Below are 19,765 nucleotides of genomic sequence, written 5' to 3' on the forward strand. Positions count from 1 at the left end.
GTACAGGAAATGCCACTCATTTGTCTCATTTTGTTAGCGTCTCTTTCACACACAACATATTTGATTTAACAAAAAAAAAAACCTCACACAAAATGGAGCAGACATTTGCATAGAAATGTAAAGCACAACATATTTAAATGAGTTCAGACAAACCTCATAATATGTACAAAGGAGTATAAATCTAAATGAGGCTATTGGTTTCGGGCTTCTTGATAAAGAACTCTCCCACATACTTTGCTCTGACCTCTAAAGCAGATGGTAATAGACAATAGAAGTGAATATTTTAGCTATCCATTTGGTTGAATGTGTGATCAGTTCAAACGTGTTTTTAAACCCCCCCCCCCCCCCCCCCATGGAAATAGAAACGCAAATACAACACTAAAAGCAAATTAAAAACTTGTATTTGTAGATAGATTAATTGTGCAGAGTATAGCAGCTCTGTCCTGAAAAACTAGTCAGGGGCAGCTCTAGGTGCCCTCGATGTTCTCCTGGCTACTTTAACAGAGGAGAGGCAAAGAAGTTCCCCTGACGACTGAAGCCGACAGCGGATTTGCTCTTGCTACCAAACCTGTAAGAGCAGAACCAAAAATTCAGTTCTTCCTTAACATAAGCAATCTGTAAAAATCCATTTTTAACATGTAAATACAGCAGGTATGTATGACTGCTGCCTAAAGAACACCTACTTAGGAGTGATGACGCCCAGCGTAGCATTTTTCATTCGCTGAGACAGAGAACTAGAAGATGAATTCTTGCTCATCTGCTGCTCTGGAGTGGTGAGGGGGCCAAACATGCTCACTGCAAACAAAGGACAACAATTCTGCCAAGGTCAGTCAAAAGCAGCAGTCATACAGTTTTCCCTTCAAATTTCATCATCACAGTAGGAGTAGGAATCCAGTGGAAATATATTTGTAGCTTCGCTTCAAGAAACATGAACCAGAACGTCAAGGACGTAGTAGCTTATCTGGCCTGGCATCAAAACAACCATGACTACAAAAACAAACAGAACTGAAATGTGACAATATGAGAGAGGCTCAACCTTCACAACAAATTGTTTACAACGTGGATGGGCGCACGAGACACACTAAATTTTGTTCCCCAAGGGAAGATCTATCCAAAACAAACAAACCTCGATCAGAACTGAATTCACATGATAAATGATAGACAGGAGATTAGAATTGTAAGTTGACCTTATTACTAATTGGTTAGCAAAAAACTGACAATGCAATGACCAAGTTTGTGCAGAAGGTCTAGTTCTTTCAAATAAAACAATCAGAATTCCATTGAGAGCTGAGGGAGAAGACATGATTTAACCTTTTTTTTTTTTTGGGGGGGGCAATTTATTATAAAACAAGAAAAAAAAAAAAAAGGTCACCAAGTTTTGTTCCCCAAGGGCAGATCTACCCAAAACATCTATCAGAACTGAAATCGTATAACTGCACAGGGTTCTTGCAGGATTCAGCAAGTTAAATTTTAGACCTTTTTTAGACTTAAGACCATTATGAAAAATTTTTTAGACCAACACGAAGCATTACAACCTGCCCTACCCCCGCCCTTCCCAAAAAAAGACAATCGAGTTCAATTCTCAAAACAAAGTCATTTGTATTGGTAAACTGACTATCAGGGATACAAACTGTGTGCTTATTTATGTCATATGGCAACATTAGTACATTATGTCACATAGCAACAAAAGTACAAGACAATATAGAGTGATAAAGGGCATTTGTGCAGTAAATGCAGTCTGTAGGGGTTTGGTTTTTTCCCCTAACTGCAACAGAACTCATTTAAACTTTTGATTAGTGGTGTTCTGGTAATAAAACAGCGTTATTATATAATGCACTGTTGTCAGATGATGACTTTCTTGATTGCTCATGTGAACCCCATGCTGCAAACCAGAGCATCGCAGACCTCCACTTGCTGTAGCAACCATTTCAACCATATTAACAGTAAAAATGCATACACATCTTTTAAAACTAATAGTTAAAACATACATAGTAGCCCCGTAGCACACTTGCTTCCAGTTAAGGCCCCGGTCACACCGCCCGAACTTTGCTGGAGCGTTCCTGGAGCGGTGAAAAAAATTTTATCACCGCTCGTAACCGTTCACCACCGTTTAACAAAAGTTGGCCCCCATTAAAGCAACGCTGTATATGCTCGGCCACCGCTGATGTTTCTCAAGGGGCCCTCCTACCGCTCCGAAAGTTTTGAGCTGCACAAAATATTGCAAGCGGTGAGGAGGGGGCAATTTTCCGCCACGGCAAAGTTCACCCCTGCTCCACCAACACCCAGTCAAAGTTTGGCACCGCTAGACGCAAGTTCGTGGACGCTTGGGTCCGCTAGGCCAACGCAGAAATCTTGAACGCTGGACCACCGCTGCTTTGCCAGCGTTGCCCGGGCGGCGATTAAACGTTGCACAAACTTTGGTGGAGCGGTTGTAAGCGTTTTACGAGCGGACACGGGGTTGCTGGAACGGTGTCGGGCGTTGAAGCAGCTATCCATGGCGGCGATGAACTTTGGTTTGGCGTTGGTATAGAGGTGTCGGAGCGGGACCAGAATTTGGCTATAAATACGGGGAGAAATGGACCAGGAGCTCATTTGGAATCGAGCTGCCGTTGAGTTCAGACCTCATCTATATCGAATTTGCTCAAAGTTACAGTAAAACTATCACCATGGATGCTGAGAGACTTGCTATGATTGGTGCTAAACCAACTTTATACCCCCGCCGAGCCAAAGCCCGCATACGCAGAAAGCCGCTATACCAACACTCGCGTCACCGCTAAACCAACGCTCGCTACCGCTAAAGCAACGCCGGCTTCAGCGGTGCACCGCTAAGCCAACGCCCGTGTTTTCGATTTTTTTCCCCATTTTGTGCACGGTGACGAGCGTTGTCGAAATTCGGCCCCCCCTCCCTACCGTTCAAGGAATGCTCCAGCAAAGTTTGGGCGGTGTGACCGGGGCCTAAACAGCAAACTCACGCAAGGCGGCAGCGATTTACCAATGAAATCAAGTCATACCTTGCGAGAGGTATACAAGAGAGACAGCAGGTTTTTAAGCAGTAGCGGAGCAAACAGGGGCCATTTGAGACAGAGATGTAAAATCATTGCAAAATATGAATGCAAAATTAATAAATACTAAATAATAAAGCCAGGAAAGACACACCATTGGGGAGAGAATTTTATATATATATATATATATATATATATATATATATATATATATATATATATATATATATATATATATATATATATATATATAAAAAAAAGAGACTCTGTTAGAAAGCTGAATACGCTGACTGGACTCATGCGCTCCATGTTGTCATGGTAACGTTGACGACATGTAATGTGCACGCTAAGATTGTCTACAGCAAGGGTGCCCAAATTCTTCTCTACAATGGGCCAAAAATTAATTCTGTGGGTGGGCCGCGGGCCAAAAAACACAAAACGTCCACATTATGTTACCTTACATTTTATTGAAATGTGTCATTTTTATATAGGCTAAGATCATTAAACTCAAATGTAAATGTTTAAAGCAATTAAACACATTTTGTATATTTATAGTAGGCCTACCTTTATTAATTTGAGAAGATCACAGAACATCCACATGGCTTATTTTAAGAGGTAGAAACATATTTGAAAGGAAAGCAACATTTCAGACTATATTACAAAAAGTGCTTTGGTAGCTTGAACAAGTTGAAAACAGTTGGATAAGGTCCAGGACAACCAAATATACAATTCTATTTAAAAATTAACTAAAATGTGAATTGAGCAATAACACATGCCCTTGTAACACTGTGCCTTTTAAGCCATTTGAAACCAGCTGGATTGCCCAACTTATGAAACCAGAGAGAATTTACTTTAGACTGAATGTGAAATTAGATTGAGTATTAGGTATGGAATTGGACAATGTGAACTGAGCAATATAGAACATAACATTTCCCTCGTGTTGTACCTGAAAGTGTCTCAAGGCCAGCCAGCTCCTGTGTCACTTCAAAATCCTCACTGACTCCGCGCAAAAATGCCATCAATTGTGCATAGTCACATATGTCGGTGCTCTCATCGCAAGCAATAGAAAAGGCCGTAAATCTGGATGCTTTACCAACGATTTGTTCTCCGAGATCCTCAGCCATGTCCTCGATGCGGCAGGTAACGGTGTTCCATTATAAACTAATTTGCGAAAAGGCCCGTGTTTGGCTCGGGGACACAGTCTCTGCAGCCACAGTCAGGCAACTTTTAACAAACTCTCCACGTGACAAAGATCTCCCAGATTTCGCTATCATTGCGCTGATCTTATAGCTGGCCTTAGTTGCATTTTCTTGAGCAGATGACGGCTGCAGTAACGTGCGTTGTTGGCCTAGCTAACAGTTCGCTAGCCTTCTGCTTTCTTATTTCACCACTGTATTTCACAAACTGAGGTAAATGTTTTGTTTCATAATGTCTACGGATGTTGTATTCTTTCAAAACTGCCACTCTCTGTCTACAGATAAGGCACACTGCCGAGGAATCGATTTCCGTGAAAAAAAAATCTTGCCAACTATTTCTGAATTTTCTTTTATCTGTGTGCCACTGCCTAACACAGCGCTCCATCGTAACCTCTGCTCCTCGCTTGTGTCATGAGCCTGCTGACAGGCAGAAGAGCCAGCAACTCAACAGCGCCCCCCCTTATAAAACTGTGGTCAGAAAGTGAACTGCAGGCAACTCTTCGGAGCCGTTGGGACAGAAATTCCCAGCGGCTGGCACAGACCTGGCACTGACCGGCGGGCACAGATGGGAAAAATGAGGCGGGCCAAAAAAAAAAAGGAACATGGGCCAAACTTGGCCTGCGGGCCCCAAATTGGGCACCCTTGGTCTACAGTGTGAAAGCTCTCCGCGCTATGTGAGCGGCTATTTAACCCACCGTTCCAGCCCAACACAGCTCCTTTTAGCGATAGTGTGCTTCAGCCTATTGCTCGCAGAACACTCTCGTTTTTCATACTTACAGTACGGCGGTGCTTGAAAGTTTGTGAACCCTTTAGAATTTTCTATATTTCTGCATAAATATGACCTAAAACATCAGATTTTCACATAAGTCCGAAAAGTAGATAAAGAGAACCCAGTTAAATGAGACAAAAACATTATACTTGGTCATTTATTTATTGAGGAAAATGATCCAATATTACATATCTGTGAGTGGCAAAAGTATTTGAACCTCTTTGCTCACTATTATTCGACGCGCTAGTATCCACACTCTTCATTGCACTGCCAACACAACCGCTAACCTTCTCTGACTGCCACAGACTGCATAAACTCGGTGGGAACTTAGAAGGTAGAACTACGGTAGGCGTAGTGGACAAACTGGACCGTTGCATACTTGCCGCGATCATCGGTGATTGAAGTTTTTAGCAGGCAGACAACAACGCAACCGGCACATTTTTTATTAATGTTTTGCAGGCACTTCTAGGAACGGACTGAGCGGATGCAAGAATTTTAGACTTGGATAAATAAAATTTTAGACCTGGGATGAAAATGTGTGTTTTTTAGACATTTTAAGGCCTAAAATTTAACTTTCTGAATTTTAGACTTTTTTTTTTTTTTTTAGACCCCGCGGGAACCCTGCTGCAAGAGGCGATACAATTCTAAAGAGAAGTCCCAAAATTCATAAAGGTGACTCAATTACCGGTTCATTAACAAAAATGACAATACAATGACCAAGTGCTGTTACAGAAAGACTAGTACTTTCAAACAAAATCAGAACTGAAATCCATTGGGAATAGAGGGAGGAGATATGATTTAAGTGAAAATAAGCCAAGTTGTAAACAAATTATTTACAACAGGAAAATAAAAACAACCAAGTTTTATTCCCCGTGGGAAGATCTACCCAAAGCATCAAGCAGAACTGAAATCTGATGAGAAATGAGAGCGAGGAGATACAATTCTAGTGAAAAGTCCAAAAACTTAAGTTGACCTATGTGGCAGCAGGGGCATGGCCAAGCAGCAGTCTGTGAATGGAGGGCAGGGTCAGGGAAGGTAAGTGGCTAAGTAATTCCACCTGCTGTCAGTGTGTTTATTTTTACAGGGATGGAGCATAAAAGGAGAGAGCAGAGAAAAGGAGTTCTCTCCCTGACAACACGTGTGAGTGAGCGAATGGAAGCTGGAAAGCAAGCTGAAAAGCTAAAATAAAGGTGTTTTGTGCAACCATCAACTCTCGCCTGCCGTGCTTTTGTGCTCCACCCACATCAGGAACTGTTACAGTGGTGCTGAAACCCAGGAGCACAGAAGGGAACCATTCCATGGAGTCCTCGGCATTCCAAGAGCTCATCCTTGCCCTCGTTACTGCCCAGCAGAACCAGCATCAAGTGCTGATCACCCTCTGAAAGGAGCAGGAGCAACTCCAGGACGCCTGCCGGCGGTGGCTGAGGGCGAAAGACCGTGACGCCGACAAGATCATCGTTCTGGTGGCACTGGAACAGTTTGTCTCTCGACTTCCGGAAGGAACGCCAGAATTGGTACAGCATCACCCCCCGTCATCGCTGGAACGAGCCATCAAGCTGGCGGAGGACCATCTGGAAGCATCTCCCCTTCGCTTCTCTTCTCTCTCTTTCCCCCTCGTCTCTTGTTCCCCTGCCACGGAGGCGGCGGCTGGCTCCTCCCCAGCTGGCCCGTGGTGTCCTCTGATGAGGACACTATAGTCCACTTGCATGTGACGTCACAGCCGATCCAGATTGTAAACAGACGCCATCTTGTCGGTCAAACGCCATATTTCCGCCATCGCAATTTACCGACACTGACTTTTGTTGTTTTTTGCCCAAATCTGCAAATATTACCGTGCCACAATGCCGGAGAGTTGTATGGCATATAAATGCCACAACAGGAGAGGTCAGAAATAGGGAAGAAAGTTTCATAGGCTGCCATGGGACCCTGACAAGCGTGCAAAATGGATTGCTGCCATCAGCCGGGCCGATCCAAACAACAACAAGGCATGGGTATCGACTGGAAAGAACAATCACTGGCGCCTGTGCAGTGACCATTTCATCTCAGGTTCACCATGTATTTATTCCAGTATATCCATGTGGTATCAGTACTAGTACTCAATACTTAAGTGACTTACCCGTCCAGTGAGGATTATTTTCTTGTTTACAAGATGCCACATCTGAGGGGGGCTGACAAATCCTGAATTTCTGTAAAGATAACTGTCCAGAGATTTATAAGCACACAGTGCTTCACCACTGAACAGCGAGGGAAAGTTAATGAGGCAATTATATACACATCTGGGTATTCCACCTCTGGCAGTTCAATATCCACTGACACGGTCGTGAAAACTACGTCCGGTAATCGATAAGGGTCACTAATCTGTAGGTCGTTTATTTTAGACATATATCTAGTTATCTGTTCATTAGAAAAATGAGCCGTGTAGTCCATCGGTTGAAATTGATCCATTTTGTATACGAGTGCAACAATATTCAGCTGTGTTGTTGACCGACAAGATGGCGGCTGTTTACATTCCAGCCGGGATTCGGTCACGTGACTGCAAGAGGTCTATTGTGTGTGTGTGTTCTCCCCCTCAGGTGAGTGACACCCATCACACCAGTGCAGAGGGAAAGCCTGGGCCAGTGTGCTGGCGCAGCAGGGAATCGGAGCATCTCCAGGGTCAGAGCTCCGCAAGGGAGGTGGGTGCTGTAATCCGGATCCCCGACATGCCAGAAACCGCCCCTGATCGGTCCGGAACATATCGCATACCGGTGAGTATTCAAGGGGATACATATCACGCTTTGGTGGATTCCGGTTGTAATCAGACCTCAATTTACCAACGCCTGGTGCAAGGTGAGGCACTGGGGGGAGCACAAGCGGTGAAAGTGTTGTGTGTGCACAGGGATGTTCGCCACTATCCTCTAGTGTCCGTCCATATTCTATTCCAGGGCCAAATACATAAAGGCGGCGATTAGTCCTCGTCTCACCCACTCGATTTTGGGTACTGATTAGCCGGGATTTAAAAAACTAATGGAATGTTTAACACGTAGTGGGTCCTGTACTAGGTCACGGGAAGATCCCAGTGTGGCATTGATTGGAGAAGCTGTCACAGAGCCGTCTACGTCAACACTGTGTCAGAGTGAGGAGCAGCCCTCTCCTCCTCCTTCTCTTGGGGATTCCCTGTTAGAGCAGTCGCGAGACGAGACTCTGCGGCATGTGTTTGACCAAGTGAGTGTAATCGATGGTCAAACTCCAGCCAAGCGTGGCACTGACCTTCTACTTTGCCTTTATTAAAGATAGATTGTACTGAGTGAAGCAGGACACTCAAACTAAGGAATGAATAACCCAGTTGTTAATCCCAAAGAGTCGTAGGGAACTCGTATTCCATGCGGCTCACTTTAATCCCATGGCTGGACACTTGGGGCAAGATAAAACACTAGCCCGGATAATGGCCCGGTTCTATTGGCCAGGGATTCGCGGGGATGTCCGTCGGTGTGCAGCATGCCGTGAATGCCAATTAGTAAATCCCGCGGCCACTCCAAAAGCACCTTTGTGCCCTCTTCCTCTAATCGAGACCCTGTTTGAGCGAATTGGGATGGATCTCGTCAGGCCATTAGATTGGTCAGCACAAGGATATCGCTTTTAGTTCTAGTGGACTATACAACACGATATCCGGAAGCAGTGCCTCTCCACAATATTTCAGCATGCAGTATTGTGGAAGCACCCTTCCGCTTCATCTCCCGGGCTGGGATTCCGAAAGAAATCCTGACAGACCAAGGCACTTCGTTTATGTCATGCACACTGCGCGAGCTGTATGGGTTACTGGGGATCAAGTCTATCCGCACCAGTATACATCACCCACAAACAGATAGCTTAGTAGAGCGATTTAACCAAACACTCAAAAACAATCCAGAAATTCATAAGTGAAGATGCGCGTAATTGAGATAAATGGCTCGAGCACCTGTTATTCACAGTACGAAAGGTCCCGCAAGCCTCCACAGAGTTTTCTCCCTTTGAATTATTATATGGGCGTAAGCTGCGTGGCATTCTGGACATGCTATGGGAAAATTGGGAGGAGGGACCATCACCTAGTAAAAATGAAATCCAGTACGTTCTTGACCTGCACACAAAACTCCACACCCTCATGCACCTAACCCAGGAGAATTTGCGGCAGGCACAAGAACGTGAAAGCCAGCTGCATGATAGGGGCACACGCCTTAGAGAGTTCACACTGGGAGACAAAGTGCTCATATTACTGCCCACATAGAGTTCTAAATTAGTCGCCAAGTGGCAAGGGCCCTTCGAGGTCACACTGAGTCAGGGACATCGACTGAGGTGAAGTGAACAGATAGGGGCGGGGCACTGCAAATTTTCCACCTCAACCTTTTAAAACGCTGGAATGAGGGGGTCCCCGTGGCATTGGCATCGGTAGTCCCAGAGACGGCAGAGCTGGGGCTAGAGGTTTAAAAAAAAAAAAAAAAAAAAAAAAAAAAAACACCCCTGTCCTTTGTGGGGACCACTTCTCACTGGCCCAACTCAGAGGTAGCCAAGTTAAAGAAGAATTTTTCCGACGTGTTCTCACCCCTTCCTGGTCGTACCCACCTCATCAAAACGCCCCCGGGGGTGGTAGTGTGTAGCCGCCCTTACCAATTGCCTGAACACAAAAAAGGTGGTCCGGGATGAACTCGAGGCCATGCTCGAAATGGGCATAATTGAGGAGTCCCACAGTGACTGGAGAAGCCTAGTAGTCCTGGTACCCAAGACCGATGGGTCGGTCCAGTTCTGTGTGGACTATAGAAAAGGTCAACATGGTGTCTAAATTTGATGCATACCCAATGCCTCGCTCTGACGAGTTGCTTGATCAGTTAGGCACTGCTCGCTTTTATTCAACACTGGATCTAACAAAGGGATATTGGCAGATCCCCTTGACTCCTCTATCCCAAGAGAAAATGGCCTTTTCCACACCGTTTGGATTACACCAATTTGTCACGCTCCCTTTTGGTTGTTTGGGGCTCCTGCTACGTTCCAGCGGCTTATGGACAGGGTCCTCTGCCCTCACACTGCCTACGTGACCACCTATCTAGACATCGTAATTTTCAGCCATGATTGGTCGTGGCACTTGGAACACCTGAGGGCCATTCTAAAGTCGCTGAGGCGAGCAGGCCTCACAGCTAACCTGAAAAAGTGTGCAATTGGGTGGGTGGAAGTACGGTATCTGGGGTTCCACTTGGGCCATGGGCAGGTGTGTCCCCAAATTAACAAGACCCCAGCGATTGCAGCCTGCCCGAGGCCCAAGACAAAAAAGGAGGTGAGACTGTTCTTGGGGCTGGCTATTATCATAGATTTCTACCTAATTATTCGGACGTCACCAGCCCACTAACCAAAAACTCACTAAAAAGGGGGCTCCAGATCCAGTCCAGTGGACGGAGCAGTGCCAACAGGCCTTCTCTGAGGTAAAAGCTGCACTGTGTGGGGGGCCACTTTTACACTCCCCTGACTTCTCTCTCCTCTTTATTTTGCAGACTGATGCATCGGACAGAGGGCTGGGGGCCGTTTTGTCCCAGTAGGTGGAGGGCGAGGAGCGCCCCGTGCTGTACATCAGCCGGAAACTGTCGATGCGCAAAAGCAGGTACAGCACAATCGAGAAGGAGCGTCTCGCCATCAAGTGGGCGGTCCTCGCCCTCCGATACTACCTGCTGGGGCGCCCTTTCACACTGTTCGGACCACGCGCCCCTCCAGTACCTGCATGAAGGATGCCAATGCACAGATCACCCGTTGGTAGCCCCGAGTCAGGCGGTGGGGGTATGTGACAGCAGGGGCATGGCCAAGCAACAGTCTGTGAATGGAGGGCAGGGTCAGGGAAAGTAAGTGGCTGTCATTCCACCTGCTGTCAATTAAAGTGCGCGTGTGTGTGTGTTAGTTACAGGGATGGAGCATAAAAGGAGCTCTCCCCCCCCCCCCGACACAACGCGCATGTGAGTGAGTGAGAGAGAGGGTGGGCGGGTGAATGAATGAAAGGAAGCTGGAAAGCAAGCTGAAAAGCTAAAATAAAGTGTTTTGTGCAACCATCAACTCTCGCCTGCCGTGCTTCTGTGCTCCACCCACATCAGGAACTGTTACAACCCAATTACCAGTTTGTCAAAATTTGACAATACAATGACCAAGTTTTGTACAGAATGGCTAATTCTTTCAAAGAGAGCAATCATAACTGAAATCCACTGAGAATTGAGCCAGGACACACGATTTAACTGAAAATAAAGTTGTAAACAAATTGTGGAGAGACAATCCTTGCGAGAGGTCTGCAAAATCTGTTAATTTGGCCTAATTATGAACTCGTTAGCAAAAAATATGACAAAACAACGACGACAGTTGTGTGGCATGAGGAGTTCTTTCAAACAAAATAGGAATGGAAAACTGTGGGGAATCGACAGAGGAGATGCAATTTAACTGAAATGTGGACGACGGACAGACAATGGACACCACGCCATGGCAATAGCTCATCAGCCAATCAGGTGTCCTGTCCTTAATTACTAGCAGCTCAGTTTTGTTTACAGACAAAAAACAAAAAAAACAAAAAAACCACCCATAACTCAAGTTCTATTTCAAGCCTGATGCTCATGCTCAAGGTTTGCAAATTTGTCTGTGAAAATTCACTGAGATGCAGTAAGAGGCAAAGGATTAAAATTAACCACTATCAGAGGCAAGTGTTGTGTACATTCCAAGTTGTTTGTCCCTAAACAAAATTTATTCTCCTGTTCAATCATTGCTCAGCACTGCATACCCTTTAATTTACTGTTCTGCTAAACTTTAAATTTAATTTTAATCTGTCTTCAGGTTCCTAGACCAATCTTTTTAGGACTAAATAAAAGACACACAGGTATTTTGCAATTTCACAACAAATCATGCAGACCTACCCTGGGAATATCACCACATCACATTAAATGTACTGCAGAACATCATACCTTTTTGGTCTGGAGTGGAATAAACATTAGTGTTCTCAATAATCATCTGATCAGTACAAGCTTGATGGTGGTCCTGCTCCACTATTAGGAACTGGCTCCAGTACTCTGCAGGCAAGCTCAGCAAGCGTTCAACAACCTGAAACACAAATGTTTATAAATGTTTGTATATTTAAACAAGGATACATGAAAAACTTAAAAATAAATAAATTAAAATCAATAAATTAAAGGACAAGTCATTCTGAACCAATGGAACTATGACCTCATAATAATGAAATACTAGAAAGCCTAGTATTACTTTTCATTGTATTTAAGCACGAACGCATTAGAAGCAGTTTATTTCCTGGCTGTACCCTCAGTTGCCGTTTTGTGTCCTGCAGAATGGTCATTGGGTCTGGGTCAGGTACACCATGACCCACAATAGTAGGTCCAAACACACGGGCCAGATTAGTCAAATCCATCTTGGTATCAGGACTTTGGGCAACTCTGCAAAAAAGATGTGAATAATTATTTAGCACCGAGTGTACAATTTCAGTGTTACATCAGCAAAAAACATTAAGATGGAGTTCACCACAAACCTGTCAAATCATTAGTCTTGTTTTGTGTACGGGGAAACAAAAAGCATGCAGTCATGCTGGAACAGTAAAGAACAAAAGCCTTCCCCAAAAAGTTGTAGTAGCATTAACATTACCCTTTACTAAAAGGCATAGTCCAGATCCTGAAGGGCAGAAGTTTCATGAACTGAATGGTGGAACAGGTGCCATGTTTCAAGTCACTGAGCTCTTCATGTATGTGCTTTATTTTATGTGGCTGAAGGACCTCAACTTAATAATTAGGGTGTCCACATAATTTTGGCCATATAACAGATTTAGATCCATAAAAATCTAAACTGATATTAGGATGAAAGCTTGAGAGGGGCCAAACTCAAACTGGATATGATTAAGAGTAATCACTCTTCCACATCTGTATGCTATAAAGTCAAAAATACTGAATGTGTCGAAATGATCTTCACTGTGGAGTATCAAGGTCTTTATATATTTCAGTAGTGTTTATAAGCTTTATATGATCCAAGTGAACATATCCACAAAACAATGGATGAGACTTGGGCAGAAACTTTTCACCAAATGCATCTTTAGGCTACCCAATTTGAGACCATACACAGCATTCTTTATGGGATCCGCATGGCAGCAGACAAAGCATCATAACGTGCCAGGCAGGTCCAGCTTAATCATATTTGATAGTGCAAAGTTTTACTGAGAGCTACAGTAATGCAGTGTGGATAAGGGTGATGTGATCAAATCCTCTGGTTCTTATGAGGATGCTGGCTGCTGCATTCTGGACTAACTGGAGCTTGTTTGTGCACCTACTGGAACATCTAGGCAGCAAGATTATACAATAGTACAACCTAGAGATAACATTACATTGGTATAATCAAAGTCTGTACCAGAACCACACACACACACACACACCCCTTATGCCCGTAGAGAGGGAAATACACAGTTCTCTTCTCTCTCCGAAGCATCCTTCTCTTTTCATATGCAAGAACCCTCTTCTTCGTATAAAAGTCATGATCCCATTATCTGGTGTCACCCAGAAGATGGATTCCCTCATCAGAAGCAGCTCGTGACCACAGATTTGGGTGAGGCAGGCCAACATTAATGGACATTGCCTCAGACAAAATTTAGCAGAGGCACATACACGAGTCAAACTACCTCACGAGTTTTTAGAATAACCCTGTAATAGGTGACAGAGCTGAAAACATACATTCAGTTTAGCAGGTTGTTTTAAGTGGTGGGGGGACAGCTATACTGAGTGAGTGAGCGAGCGAGCGAGCGTTCACTGCTCATGCAGATATGCACACGTGAAATTGTGCAAGCTGGTGCTTGTGCACACAAACAGCACCATGTGGGGAGCAAGTGCATGGACAGTAGGTGGTAATAATAATAATAAGAAGAAGAAATGCATGGAAACAGGTGTGTGCTTTATTCTCCAAATAACCCCAGGGATAAATGTAGCTGCATAGCAGGCATTGGACTGCTCACCAATTAACACTAAACTTGGTCTACTTCATGTTTTTTTTTTTCTACAAGATGGTTCATCCAAACTCAAAAGCAAAACCATAATGCTTTGCTGGAGGAGAAAAACATGCATTTTCTGTCATAAGCTGTGGTTAACATAACCAAATAGTTGGTTATTGTTTAAATTTAATTAATTAAATGAAATTTAAATTGACTGGTTTTGTGAGGCTAGACCTGAGGGATCGTAGAATATAGATTCTGAACTCTAACAGATTTCCGAAAACAATTACTACAAGTAGAATGTCAGGATAAAGTAATTTACATCACCGCCCAACTAATCGCCACATTAATTCTGATCTGGCTTTTTACAACGAAGTACATGTTCAAAAGAAATTGCAGATTTGTTTAAAACAGCCCTCAGCCTGAGACAGAGTACATTCAGACACTGTAAAAATAAAAACCAAGGTGAAGCTGCTGTACTGGGGGAATGAAATCCCACTGCATTTCCTACCTCTGAAGATGGCTGATAATGAAGGACAGTGTGTCCCTGTTTGGCTGAGGCAAGTCACTGATAGTTTGGTACATCAGTGCAGTGGAATTGTCTTCATCTGCTACCTCTGAAAATAAACATGATTACACAAACATGGCAAGAACCAGCCAAAATAAACTTCATGATGAACAAGATAACATAGCAAATCACTACATTCAGACAGAAACCTGGACACAAATTAAGCCTAGTCTTGGATAGCTCAAGACACGTTCTTGGACTAAATTAGAATTTTACTACAATTATTCAACAAAAAACCCTTTTCAGTACAGAACTCTCCATCTAACTAATAAACCCTCACTGAAACCCCAGCATCTTAGAACAAGCTAACGCAATGTCTACAAACTACCCTTTAATGAGTTTTAGTTTCAGTTCAGACTCACCTGCTGCCGCCATAAAATTACTGTTGAGGCGGAAGGTTAGCAGCGGCTCTTTCAGGTTTCTCAGGAAGTCCTTGAGGAGGCCGGTAATAGCATGGATGTCCTCCACCTTACTTAACAGTGGAAAAGTCTTTCCACGCAGAAACTTCTCCTTCAGCTCCTTCACCATACGGTCAGAACCAGACAGACGGTATAGACCAGTCTGGAATGAGACCAGAGAGACACCCAAGCGAGTCAGCAAACAAGCTGAAAGAGCTGATTTTATAGACTGGTGCATTAAATTCAGCAAAGCACATTTACTGACGGACCTCATGCAGGCCTCTTTGCTCAATTTCATTCACACAGTGGACCACCAGAGGCGGAATCATGGGAGAGGTGATGGAGACATAGTCTGCAAGAGTGCCCTACAAAACGACAAAGCAGAATATAATAAAAACAGCAAGAGTAGGAATGACAAAGCAAGTTTAAATCAAGGAAAAAAAATGGTATCCAACACCATTTGAAAAAAAAGCAACATACTTTCCTTGTTTCTTCAGTCTCAGTGCAGGAAGAAATATTATTTTTAAGGTCATAAGCACCATCTGTTTCTTCCAACCAAGCTCAGGGATGTGTTTTTTTTTGTTTTGTTTTTTTAAAAATACCCAAGGTCCCTTCCAGCCTCATTCACATTATTCCTCAAATAATCATGGAATCAAATGCATATCACATACAACACCTCATCTAATATCTAACTCATGTTCATTAAAAGTCACATGACTGGTCTCATGATTAAAGTTATGGTTAAGATGATCATAATTCGAACATTTATTACCATGCGAGTTGTGTGCACCAAAAAACAAAACAAAACCCAACCCAATTCTTTAGAAGTCCTATAAATTGTGGAAGATGGGGATGGTATGAATATTAGTAAAATCAATTGCATCTATTATAACCATTTTAAGGCAGAGTCATCACACCAAATATTGGCTTTCATTTATTACTGTTTACTGCCCTTTAGAGTATTTTTTTTTAATCTAGAAATATTTCTGAAGGTATCTTCACTCTACAGCATTTATTTGCATGTGCCTGAGACTTTAGCACAGTACTGCATGTGTGCGATTAATTTAACGGAAGCATCTTTGAATGCTAGAAAAAAGTTTAAACCCCCCAAGTTATTCGGAAAACCAGGCATTCTACCTCTCCAATTTTTACTGGAGTCCCAGACACGTTCGGGACACAGGGTAGGGGACAGCGCTCTCGACATTCGGGATGGGTGACCACACGACAGTCCCTGCACTTCAGAGAAACTTTTCCAAACTTTATCCTCTTCCCACAAGGAACACAGGACTCCGGCTTTATTACCTAAAAAGCAAGTGTAGTTAAAAAAAAACAAAAACAGTAATTCTTTCAAGAAAAATAATCAGTTTGGGATAAATGGACATTAAGCATACCGTTTTGGAAACAAACTCATGCACACGAACACCCCCATTGTTCTGTGGTGTGCTGGGCTCCGCTTTCATCTCAGTCCGTTTTATGTCCACGGACTGCACAGAATCCATGTCTGCCGAGGCCCAAACAATGGCAGCTACAGGAAAGGTGTTAGAATGGTCATGGTTTTACATAATACACACCACTTGTGATCCAATCATCCAAGTTTAAACAGAACTGAAAGCTAGTTTGCATTAGACTTCATTGAGATGTTGTAGACAACAATAAGCCATTCACATACAAAATCAATTATTGCTGGAGGTAAAAACACCACAGGGTAGATACATTTTTCATTCCCATGCAGTTTTCCATAATGGAAAAAAACATGTATTCCCACTTGACTGTGTTTCACAGAATGCTATGGAGCACCAATCAGGTGAGACTGGATAGGACATAATTCACAAGGTGGCAAGTTCATTATTGTGGAAAAGCCAAGCTGAGACTTTAACTAGTTAGCAACATAGCATGAGTCAAGTATCATCATGTCTCGAGAGAGTCACTTCCTGTTTCTGAACATTTATTTTTGTTCAAGCAAAGGCTATTTATAACATTGAGATCACCGCCGGCTGCTTTACATTCAGGCAGTACAAGTAGTTCTATCGCAATGTCACCACCAGCAAGGTCACAATACATAAATCTGATGGTTCGGATTCCCACTGGAGACACGAGAGAATTCCCATAAATGTCACAAGGTCAAAAGGGAGTAGATTAAATGTTTTGACTTGTCCATTTTGCTCCCATCCCCACAGAGTGCCATTACAGCATCATAACAGAAAATTTATGGTTTTCAGTGCGAGTGTGAATGGGGTAGAGAGGCCGGGGGTGGGTGGGTGTTGTCCGATTTCTGTTGCACAATGTTATCAAATTAACTCCGTGCATGTGCTATAGACTATATTTGTTTGTGTTCACAGCGGTCTCAAAAGTAGCCGGTCACCGGCGGCAAATCGCCGGCTATGGCTTGTTATGCCGCCGGCTATTGTCAGTCGAGTCACAAAATTTAATATTAAATATTTCTGACAGCGCAAAAAAAAAAGAGTTGTGAACGTAAATTACATCCACTATGTCATGTATGTCCGTTGCCGTGTCAACTGTGTTTACATCCTCAACATGAGTGCAGCCATTACTGCCACCTGTGTTGCCAGATTGGGCGGTTTTAAGTGCATTTTGGCGGGTTTTGAACATATTTTGGGATGTAAAACGTCAGCAGTATCTGGCAACATATTTTTTTTTACTTAATACAAGAAATTAATGGATGCCAACGTTTTTGCCAAAATGGTATTTTATTTTCTATTGTTTAGGCAGCTTCAGCATCATACTGTGAGATTCTGTTCGAATTGTTTTTTTTCTTCTATGAAGCCTGAGCCATTTATTTTATTAGTTTATAATTATTGTTTAATTTAGTCTTCAGGAGAGACTGACTGCACACAGTACTAGTATTAATAGGTTTTTTTTTCTTACATGAAAGCTGAGGCATTTATATTATATTTTAAGGTAACTTCATGTTGTGCTGTGAGGTTCTATGCACTTTAACTTTTGAACCAACAGGAGCATTTGGATAAGTAAAGCCTATTTTTCTGCATTTTTGTAGTCCTGGTAATCTTTTATATTGGTAAAGTTGTTTATAGGACCATTTCTCAGTGTCTGTTTTTTTTTTTAATCAATAGTTTTCAGTAATAACTTAATATTTAACATATCACTCAATTTTAAACAACCCCCGCGCCTCCCCCATGGCTTGCCCCCATAGTCTCCAAAATTTCTGTGGGAACCACTGGCGTGCGTAACAACGCTAATCAAGCTTAAGCTAGACGACCCGCCTCAAATACCTGTCCCGGGTAAATGTTATCCCAATTTTAGATGGCCTGTTCCAAACCATCCCGCCCCATGAAAAATTCATACTTCCATCCATCCATCCCTGCATGCTTTGCGTGCATTATTTCTGCCGCTGGCAGACATTTTACCATTTTGCACCCTACTGTAAATTATTTGTACCCTGCTATTCTCCCAAACTTTGAAGCCCCTGTGTTCAGGTTTGTAAGCGTTTTCTCAATTTGAAAGAGGTTTCTTGATGCATGTGTTTTCTGCATTTGCTGGTGTTTTTAACTCTGAAGTGTTGTGGTCCCTCAGTCACCGTATGAATCCATGTCACACATACAGAGAAAATGAACAGTTGCCTGTTGCTTTGTTTGCCAGTGTGTACACAAGGTGATGAGACTAAGTTTATGTCTCTCTTCCATGAACAGCAAATCCACCCCCCCCATTGGCATGTCATTTTTGCTTCAAAAATATTAGTGGATTTACTGAAAGCGATGATTACAATATCGTGGCCATATATGACTGCCTCCTCGCTTTCAATTAAGGCCATCGCTCATAATTACAGAAAGTCATTGATGAGAACTGATATGGCTTTTAAGCCCTGCTAATGATTTAAACTGTCTTGTACATTATTGAGACTTGTTTAAATTGGCTGCTGGTGGTGGCAGCATCTGGATACCATGAATCTTAGCATGTCTTTTCAAACCACATGCTGAGCACGTATGCATAAGTGGTTGATCGAGTACTGCATTATAATCAACTGGAGCACTCATTTCATGACTGGTCATGTGACTCATCAGGCCTGCCTTGCTGAGGCACAACCTTCTGCAAACCTACCATGTAAGCTCATCCTGGTTGCCTTTACTCAACGGCAGTTGAACAGGAAGTCCTTTACGGACATCCTTCAGTTCCTCGTTCGCAATTCGAGGAACTTCAAAAGCAGCTTTACCCTCATGTACTACTCTCCTTTTGTACTACTACTTTTAACAGATTAAAAGTGCTAACAAGATACACAAACTGATCAACTACTCCAAGCCTCATCATAAACATAGATGTTTGGTTCTATGTACTGCTTACCCCCATGCCAGTTGATACATTATGACAGTCTTTTTAAGGCTAAATAGTCAGCCCAAGCGCAGTACACACATCAGAAAAGGCATCCATGATATACTGCATATCGGTTTCAGTATGTGCAACAAGATCACAGTCATCTGTAGAGAGTAAATCTCTAACCAAGGTTGTAAAGACTTTGGTTTTTGCAGCGAAGCGTCAGATATCAAATACATTGCCTGAAGTCCGATAGCGGATATAAAACACCATGGTTGCATTCTTTAAACGCGATGTTGAACACCATAGCAAAGTATACAGCAAAGAGTGCTGGAGCAGGAAGGTCTCCCTCCATTCTTAGATATTGGCTCCAACATTCTCCACCAACATTCACCCATGCTTTCATGTCATCATGAAAGGATTGCAACATAGCTATAAACTTGTCAGGACAACTAAGTTTACGCAAGATCTTCCACAAAACTCTTGTTCACCATGTCGAATGCCTTCGCCAAATCAACAAGTCACTTTATGGTTACGTGATTCTTGCCTTACTTTAAATTTAGAAAAAACTGTCACCATGTTTTTTACAAAC

The 19,765-nt window shown here is 43.0% G+C and overlaps 1 protein-coding gene across 1 annotated transcript in view; it reads right to left on the reverse strand.

Moving 5' to 3' along the window:
* Window positions 1-348: 348 nt before the first annotated feature.
* racgap1 (Rac GTPase activating protein 1) overlaps window positions 349-19,765 on the reverse strand; it is a 62,957-nt gene continuing 43,540 nt past the window's right edge. The window contains exons 9-17 of the mRNA XM_060937329.1: window positions 16,278-16,411; window positions 16,024-16,188; window positions 15,156-15,251; window positions 14,851-15,049; window positions 14,432-14,537; window positions 12,256-12,388; window positions 11,906-12,041; window positions 684-795; window positions 349-568 (exon numbers count right to left, since the gene is read on the reverse strand). Of these exons, the coding sequence (XP_060793312.1) occupies window positions 493-568; window positions 684-795; window positions 11,906-12,041; window positions 12,256-12,388; window positions 14,432-14,537; window positions 14,851-15,049; window positions 15,156-15,251; window positions 16,024-16,188; window positions 16,278-16,411 (1,157 nt within the window). The 3' untranslated portion in view covers window positions 349-492. The remainder of the gene's footprint in view (window positions 569-683; window positions 796-11,905; window positions 12,042-12,255; window positions 12,389-14,431; window positions 14,538-14,850; window positions 15,050-15,155; window positions 15,252-16,023; window positions 16,189-16,277; window positions 16,412-19,765) is intronic.

The sequence above is a fragment of the Neoarius graeffei genome, chromosome 13 (assembly GCF_027579695.1).
Source record: "Neoarius graeffei isolate fNeoGra1 chromosome 13, fNeoGra1.pri, whole genome shotgun sequence".
NCBI lineage: Eukaryota > Metazoa > Chordata > Actinopteri > Siluriformes > Ariidae > Neoarius > Neoarius graeffei.